Source organism: Oncorhynchus clarkii, chromosome 19, assembly GCF_045791955.1.
Source record: "Oncorhynchus clarkii lewisi isolate Uvic-CL-2024 chromosome 19, UVic_Ocla_1.0, whole genome shotgun sequence".
Taxonomy (NCBI): domain Eukaryota; kingdom Metazoa; phylum Chordata; class Actinopteri; order Salmoniformes; family Salmonidae; genus Oncorhynchus; species Oncorhynchus clarkii.
Genome location: NC_092165.1, coordinates 38,533,668 through 38,542,735, shown reverse-complemented (window position 1 = coordinate 38,542,735; position 9,068 = coordinate 38,533,668). Strand labels below are relative to the sequence as shown.

The 9,068-nt window shown below is 40.3% G+C and overlaps 1 protein-coding gene across 1 annotated transcript; it reads right to left on the bottom strand.

Moving 5' to 3' along the window:
- Positions 1-4,001: 4,001 nt before the first annotated feature.
- LOC139375145 (protein LBH-like) lies at positions 4,002-8,337 on the bottom strand. Its single transcript, XM_071116641.1, has 4 exons — positions 7,920-8,337; positions 6,109-6,199; positions 5,237-5,435; positions 4,002-5,136 (listed from the first exon to the last, which is right to left on the bottom strand). The coding sequence occupies exons 2-4, from the start codon at positions 6,196-6,198 to the stop codon at positions 5,063-5,065; spliced, it is 363 nt and encodes a 120-aa protein (XP_070972742.1). The 5' UTR covers position 6,199; positions 7,920-8,337; the 3' UTR covers positions 4,002-5,062.
- Between the last annotated feature and the right edge of the window lie 731 nt (positions 8,338-9,068).

Below are 9,068 nucleotides of genomic sequence, written 5' to 3'. Positions count from 1 at the left end.
TCTCCACTCCAGATGACCTGTTCCAATATGTGCGACTGCCCTTTGAACTTCATGGAGCCCCCGCCACATTTAAAAGGTTGATGGAAAGCATTCTTCGCCCACATCAATCCTATGCTGCAGTCTACCTGAACGATGTGATAATCCACAGCCACATGTGGGAGGAGCACCTAATCCGATTAACAGCGGTCATCGACACCCTTCGGCAAGCAGGACTCACGACCAACCCAAAGAAATGCACGCTGGGGGTAAGTGAAGCAAAGTATTTGGGCTATTCCATAGGTCGAGGGTTGATGAAACCACAAGAGAAGGTCGCAGCGATCCATAATTGGCCTTGACCAGTGAATAAGAAACAGGTATGGGCTTTACAGTTATTACAGATGTTTCATCCAGGATTATGCAATCATCTCAGGACCCCTGTGTGACCTGACCCGGAAGGGCCAATCTGCCATGGTACAGTGGAACCCTGCGGCCGAAGAGGCATTTCAGAAACTGAAAACGGCCTTATACACTGCCCCTGTGTTGTATTCGCCAGATTTCTTGAAACCTCTGATTGTACAGACAGATGCATCGGACACTGGAATTGGAGCTGCACTCTCGCAGGAAGTTAATGGAGAGGAACATCCGGTGCTGTACATTAGCCGTAAGACGATTCCCCGTGAAACCAAATATTAACAGTGGAAAAAATAGTGTTTGGCAATCAAATGGCCTCGAGTCCTTGAAATATTATGTTCTGGGCTGCAAGTTTGTACTGACGACAGATCACGCTCCCCTTACCTGGATAAAGTAGAATAAGGACACTAACGCCTGAATCACCCGGTGGTTCCTCAGCCTCCAGCCTTTCCACTATCGGATCGTCCACCATTCATGTTCTAAACATGGTAATGCTGATACCATGTCTCGAATGCATGCCATTTTTCTTCGACCGCTCTGACCACAGGGTCAATGCTGGGGGGAGGTATGTAGCGGTTTCAGGGGTTGTGTGGTGGATGAATGTTTTGTGCCTGCGAGGTTTCTTAGATTTTTGGCTGCCAGGACCAGGGACAGCATTGTGAAGTATTCCCCAGAGGCAGGACCACGGTGTCATGACGTTGGACTGTGGGTAAGGTTTATGACCCCCTCATAAATACCTTTCTCCCCTCTCTCTCTTCTCTACTGAAGGACTCTTGAATAGCCTTTGTTAAACATAGAGTCTGGGAACATCAAATGGTGGGGGGAAAGGAACCATATTTCGGTAATCCAACCAGTGGAAAATATGCATTGGTACTTAATGAATATGATGTCAGTTCGGTTGTCATCTGAGACATTATAACTGATGACAGGACGACATAAACTGTATCTGGGAAAGTCTACACATTCTAGTTGTCAGATTCACATGGAATTGTTGTGCAATTTAAATGTTTGAATATGAATCTATTTGTGAAAAGATTACATTTAATTTTAGCTTCCAAATGAGAGAATTGGGTTTTCATAAGGTTAGAGCTCTGCTCAATCAGTGGCCCGCCCCTGTGAAGAGACATTGGTTATAAACTATGAAACACACTCTTCTCTCCCTCCACTATATAAGCCCTTGACGAAAATGTAACCTTCTGTTCCGAAGACGTGAGGACGACGGTCCATACGTTAAAAAGGACTGACATGTCAACTACAGAACTAAGCCAACCTCAGCGTGCACTTTGGTTGTGAATGGTATGAACTTTGAACTCTTATTCACTAAAGAAGTGAGACATTCTAGCCGTTTAGTTAGCAACAGCAGCAGTAAACGTGGGCTAGGAAAGGATGGACGACGTACCCCGTCTACCACACAACGACGACACTACAACGTATCCCGTTCACCACCAGAGACACTCTTCAAAGGACAAAGGACTCTGTTGAGCAGCACGGCCTTCCATCTACCACCAGCCTATTGAAGCACAGCTCAGAGTTAATATTTATTGCATTTTCCTTTTCCAAATGGGCGGTAATTTAGAATGCATAAGATTCTGTATTTACGATAGAGTAGCTGCCTACGGCCCGATAGAGACATAGCTTCTCCCTTTGTTCCTCAAGTCTTCCTGCTCTTTCACTCAAACCCAACCCCCTTTCTTTGTGTAACCAGCTGTCATATCTGTTCCGTCCGCTAGGGACATTTTCCTTTATGACATAATTTGTAATCGATGTATGATTCATTCTGTGTTTATGTAATTCTGTGTGATTAGTTAGGTATTTAGTAAATAAATAATTAAACCCAATTTTGTATTGCTGATTCAACTTGTTAGCCAGGGTTTGTGAAGTTCCAAGAACCAAGAATTTACAACTTTCCGATGAGACTGAAATAAGGTGACGATTAATATTGACTGCTATTGATGTAAAATATTACTAGGTCGTTAAGAGTTTATTCGGAAGATAACAGCTCTATAAACACTCTTTTGTGGTGCCCCGACTTTCTAGTTAATTACATTTAAATGATTAGCTCTGTCACGTTCGTCATAACGAGGGGACCAAGGCGCAGCGTGATAAGAATACATTCTTATTTTATTACACAAAGAACACTAAACAAAACAACAAAACGAACGTGACGCTATAAGACACGAGTGCTGACATGCAACTACACATAGACAATAACCCACAAAACCAAAATGGAAACCTAAATAGGATCCCCAATCAGAGACAACGATAAACAGCTGCCTCTGATTGGGAACCAACTCAGGCCACCATAGACCTACATTTACCTAGACATACCAAAACCCCATAGATATACAAAAACACTAGACGTGTTCTTACCCTATGATTTTGAACATTAAAATAAACTGGGAAATGTTGGCAGGCATTGTTGTCACCTTAGCTTGATACATAACTTCTGAGGTGTAGGAAGCACTAACATCAACACCAATCAGCTTACACCACCGCACACAGTTGTGGAAAAAGTATCCAATTGTCAAACTTGAGTAAAAGTAAAGATACCTTAATAGAAAATGACTCAGGTAAAAGTGAAAGTCACCCAGTAAAATACTATTTGAGTAGAAGTCTAAAAGTATTTGGTTTTAGATATACTTAAGTATCAAAAGTAAAACTACAATATAAATCATTTCAAATTATTTATATTATGCAAACCAGACAACAGTTTTCTTGTTTCTTCAATTTACGGATAGCTAGGGTCACATTCCAACATCATTTACAAACAAAGCATGTGTGTTTAGTGAGTCCACCAGATCAGAGGTAGTAGGTATGACCAGGGATGTTCCCTTGATAAGTGTGTGAATTGGGCCATTTTCCTTTCAAAATGTAACAAGTACTTTTGGGTGTCACTGAAAATGTATGGAGTAGAAAGTAAATTATTTTCTTTAGGAATGTAATGAAGTAAAAGCTGTCAAATATATAAATAGTAAAGCACAGATACCCCAATAAACAACTAGTTGTAAGTACTGTACTTTACACCACTGACTGCACACACACCCGCAATTACTATGACAACTAGCATAGCCTTATCAGCAACTGACTGCTGTCTGAACACACAAATCTGATTTGTTCACTTGTAACTTGCTGTTTGGACAGACAGTAGTCCAAAATGGATTTGAAAAACTAAACTGATTTGAGCATTAAGGCCTGCAAGGCTTAAATAGTGCACAGTATTGATCTTCCATTTCTCAAAAATACATCTATTTTTCAAATGTCAAAAGGTTATCTACACCATATTCTTTTTTTCTCTGTCTCACTCCTTGCTCTCCAATCCTGGCCACTCGTTTTCCCAGAGGTGGGACCTTCACTAAATTGTCAGCTGAAAGGTCACATTCAAAAAGGAAAGAGATGGAAAAATAAGATTGAGACCCTGCCACTCATGTCTAGCTAGATGAAAACATTGTATCTGACCTTTACCAGGAAACCAGATTCAAGTGAGCCATCAGACATGGGGATTGCAAGCCAGGATTGTGTGTGGTTGGGAGGGGATATACATGAAGGGGGTGAGAGAGAGGGGGACAAAAATCAAGGTAACAAAAAACTTTTGGCAAGCCTAAAGACTGTTATTTATGCAATACATGAGGCTTCAATCTAAGCACTCACATTTTTATTGTTTATAAAAACTGCAGATTAGAAAAATGCAGTTGCGGTAAATAGATTACACAGCATTTTCACTGTCATAGATTGTAACAACTAGGACTATCTCTGGATGTTAAGCTGTTGCTTTTTATAGTAGAAGAAATTGAAGAAAACAAATTACGCTTACACATATAAAGCCAGATGTAAAAAACTGCCAACCAGAATAGTAGTTTTTTTTACTACACCCACAGTTGTCACCACTTTATGCATCTTAAATTTTACTTGGAGTCTATATGCTGGACACAACTTTAAATGCTGCTTTCCAAAAACACCTCAGTTGTTAAAAAGTACTCCATGTTTTTACACAGTATCAGCATTTCTACAGAGCAAGGAAAACAAAATGATTCAGGTGCAATATGCAGAAATTGCACTGCCATTTCCTGGTTGTTAAAATTAGAATAGTTTGCCTCATTTGAGTTTATGTGAAAAAACAAGCATCTAAACCGCCATGAAATATCTTTTCAATAACCAAAAATGTTGTATTTTCATAAGTTTGAAGGTGGTGTACAAAACAGAAAGCAAAAGACGCAAAAACAAAACTTAAGAATGGGAAGCATATAAATAGTGGACCTAGAACATATCTACCACTTCTTAGACTTGCTTCCAATGAGAATGACAATATACAACTATAAAACTCACGTCTATAAAACTAAAATTTCTATGCGAATTTGGTCGGGTCGCCCAAAAAGTTACATATTGCAGCTTTGAGAGTGCTGCGTAGCTGTGATCTAGTTTGCATGTATATGAAAACTGCACAAAGTAGCTACCACCAGTAGTATGGCAAATGTGAGCAAGATATTTAAGACAGCTTTACAGATCGCTGTCCAGCTTAAACATCCAAATTAAATCCTATGTGTTCTGGCAGTGTGCAGGTAAGGGTTACGACCCTCCAAGTACCTCCTACCCTCTCTTCCATGCCCATGCCTATCTATCTTACTCTGGACACATTCACAGCGAGAGCAGCTGTGGAGGTGGATGGATGATCTTCTCAGTTAGATTCCTCCACTACAGCCCCAGACACCACTTCACTGCTGTCCTGCACCCCAAGATTCTGATCTTCATCTGGGAGACGCATGGAGAGATGTGTCAAACTCAGATAGGGAAAGAGTCACACACACACTTTGAAATTGGGGCAATAGAATATCATGCCAGGTTATCCTACCTGCAGTCTGGTCCTGTGTGGTCTGAAGAGGTGTGTGTTTGTAGGGCTGTATCCCACTTGGGACCTCAGCAGAGTTGGGATCCTTAGGGGGCCAACGGAGTTCCCCACTCTCAACATTGCCCCCAACAGAGGGCTCCACCACAATAGAGGGAAGTCTCTTGGACAGCTTGGGATTCCTCTCATGGGTATCAGGGAAGATCTGGACACAAGAAGTATTACAATTTAGTAATTTAGCAGACACTCTTATTCAGAGCGACTTACAGTTAGTGCATTAATCTTAAGATAGCTAGGTGAGACGACCACATCAAATCAAATTTTATTTGCCACAAGCGCCGATTACAATAGGTAGACCTTACCGTGAAATCCTTACTTACAAGCCCTTAACCAACAATGCAGTTAAGAAAATAGAGTTAAGAAAATACTTACTAAATAAACTTAAGTAATAAATAAAAAGTAACACAATAAAATAACAATAAGTGGGGGTCCAGGTTAGTCAAGGAATTTGTAAATTTAGGTAGGGGTAAAGTGGCTACGCATAGATAATAAACAGTGAGTAGCAGCAGTGTAATAACAAGAGGGGGGTGGGGTCAATGCAAATAGTCCGGGTGGCCAATTGATTAATGGTTCAGTAGTCTTATGGCTTGGGGGTAGAAGCTGTATCTCAGTATGGTGTATTTACTCTTTATTAGAGTGTTTTACTCTTTTTAGGGGATTTGAGATCCTTGCAATGAGAGCTCATACAACATTTTACAAGAAAGATCCGAAATGAAAGGCACATTTGTAATTGTTTCATTGGTAGGATGTCAATTAATCTCTTGGTTGAGTGACTGGTGGATTGATGGATGGATGGATTGAGGCAATAGTAGACTCACCTGAAAGGATATGCCCTGATCCCCTGACACAGCTGCAGCTACACTGAAGTCCTCCATCACAGGTTCCTGTGTGTTAATCACCTTAGTCATCCTATGAACAACAAGGCAATACCATTGTTGTACACACTTTCATGTAAATAAACAGATGTGGTTTATGTCTACCTATAATACATTCACATAGTGCTACTCACTGACACTCAAGAAATCCAATGTAATACTTTTATAATCTCCCCTCTTGGTTGCTCTCTCCTCCCTCCCTCCCTCGCTCAGCTCGTGCTTATTTTTTGACAACCTTGATCAGAGAGACACGTGAAGTGCAAAGCCAGCCTGTGGTCCAACGAGACAACCAATCATTGCCCTTGAAGTTGAAACTAAGTACAGGGTACATAAATAATGAGTGAGAGTGAGTCTTCAACAGTCATAAAAACAGGATTTAGACATCATGATACCCATTTAGTATGGGTATCATGCATACTAAATGGGTGATGTCTAAACCCTGTTTTTATGACTGTTGAAGACTCACTCTCACTCATTATTTATGTATGCAGTTGTCCTTGAAATCTGATGTAGTGCTAGAGCAACAGCTGGCACAGGGAAACGGAGCAGACGCAGGCCATCTAATATAAAGGCATTCATGAAGTGCCACTGCCAACTCAACAGAATCAACAGAACATATTTAAACAGACAGACCTTGCTACACTCGGAGTCAAAGATATTCTGGTGAGCATTAGTTCACAAATTACCCCACTCAGTCAGTTGGATTGACAGCTATGGCTTCCATGGATAAATGAGGAGATGTAATCTTTGTGTGATTGTCTGAGTATCACACTTGGCAGCGTGGAAAAGGACAGCTGATTTGGGTGTTTTAATTTATGCATTATAGCAATTACTGATGATTACTACTCGTAACCTGGATGTTTTTTTTAAATTCCTCGTACTGTGGTACATTTTTAAGACAATTGCTCCTTTATTCCTACTCAAAAGCACGTCTTGTCCCTAGACGGAATTCCAGTGGTCACTGTGTCTTGACCTCTTGGCCATCCTAGGTCCAAGGGAAAGGCTTTTCTCTTACTCATTACCAGTAAGTGAAGTCATCTTTACCATGGTTCAATGTGATTGTGAAAGCTTGGGTAGGCCAACACATTGCTGAGGGTTAAGATATGGTATGTAGTGTTACTCCATACAAACACACCTACCTAATTATGGCATGAGTGTGAAACTGTGAATCACATCCTGTGAAAATAAAATACCACAGCATGATGTAACAAGGGTGTTTGTGCAGGATGAATGCAGATGTAAAAAATGTCCTCAAGGTGCATCCAACTATTCAAAAGCAAAGTCTGCATACCATTCCAACTCAATAAAGTGTTTATCCTGTCACTCTGACACACAGGCTCCAAAACAGTTGGTGTTAGTTATATTTGTCCTATTTGAGGCCCAAGTAATATTGTTTACCTGGAGTGACTGATAAAATGCACTCACTTGCATGTATATCCAATCCTTTCATATTAGTGAGGCCTAAGAAATAAGACATAGGAAAGGAGGCGGGTTTGGTATTGACATACACCCACGTCCTTCTATGACACAATATGGTTGCAATAATCCAGCTCTCTCCAAAATTAAGACCCATATTGATAACTCGGTGAACTATCAGTAGTAAACTGTTGAATACTACATTTGTGAACTCTATTCTCTATTGTTATAGGATATTTTACTTTGTCCTAAACCATTTGTTGTTAAACACAAACTTTTTACAGGCTATTATTTAACTGTGCGTAACTGTGCGCACCTTAATGAATAATCATGCCTACCTGTTCGAAGCGTTTATAAACGTATTATGTCCTTTCAAACTGTGTTGAGGTAGGCTAGATGTCCAGTGAAAACACTGCAAACAGTATATTTTCTTCAGAATGTCTTTTTTTCAGAACAGTGATAGAAATCCGGGAGACAAGTGTCCATATACACCGTAACGTACCCAATGAAGTCTCCTACACACGCGAGTGCTGGAGCATGCGCACTTTCGCACTCGAGTCGACTTCACACCACAGCCTACTTCAAATCAAAATAAAATAAAATTGTATTAGTCGCATACACACATTTAGCAGATTTCAGGTGTAGCGAAATGTTTGTACTGAGACAACGGGTAGGATAGAGAGAGCAGAGCAATTGATTATTCTGCCAAATGTATTACCCGAGGACTGTACACTATGACTATATGCAAAATTATGTACTGAGTAGTTAGAGCCATGAATGCTGATTGGCTGGCAAATTCATGAAAACACAAATGTGTTTTTCTTTGTCTTAATCTAAGGTTAGACATAAGGTTAGCAGTGTGGTTAAGGTTAGTGTTACAGTTAGGTAATACATTACATTTTAAGGAGATAAATTGTAGAAATGTGGGATTTAGCCAAAATGATGATCACTACAAACCAGGTTTCCAACCGTTTTATGTGAGTAAAGTAGCCTACATGTTGGATAAAACAGTAATGACAGGCCTTTTTGGTAAACTTTCCAAATGTCGACAAAACTACATTTGCTAGACAAGGTGGGATCTTTTAGTGTTGGTAAATGGAATTATGCAACAAATGTTGTTGGAAATCCTTTTATGTGCAAATATTGATATGATAACTATCATATCGTAAACTTGGAGTCATGCAATGACATGTACTGTGGTCCTCCCACTACAACTCATCGGGAAAGCATGCAGTTTATTAGGCTACAGATGAAATCAATTATGTTCCTTCACAGGTTAGTGAAAGTGCAAGGTGATGAGCTTGATGCTCCATTCTAATAAATATTGATGGTCTTATTCTGGTGGCATGATCATTGATGCTTGGCTGTCTTTTGTCAAATAAAAATGATGTTGCTCTTCTGTCCATAACAATCTCATCATGTAGGCTATACATGCTCTCTGGCCCAGGAAATCCCAAACTCGGTCCTGGTCCCCCGGGTGCACATTT

Excerpts from the sequence above, each read along its gene's own strand:
- LOC139375145 (XM_071116641.1), bottom strand. The coding sequence starts at position 6,198 with ATGACTAAGGTGATTAACACACAGGAACCTGTGATGGAGGACTTCAGT. Across the intron at positions 5,436-6,108 it reads ATCAGGGCATATCCTTTCAG|ATCTTCCCTGATACCCATGA; the intron begins GTGAGTCTACTA and ends TCTTGTGTCCAG. Across the intron at positions 5,137-5,236 it reads CACACAGGACCAGACTGCAG|ATGAAGATCAGAATCTTGGG; the intron begins GTAGGATAACCT and ends TGCGTCTCCCAG.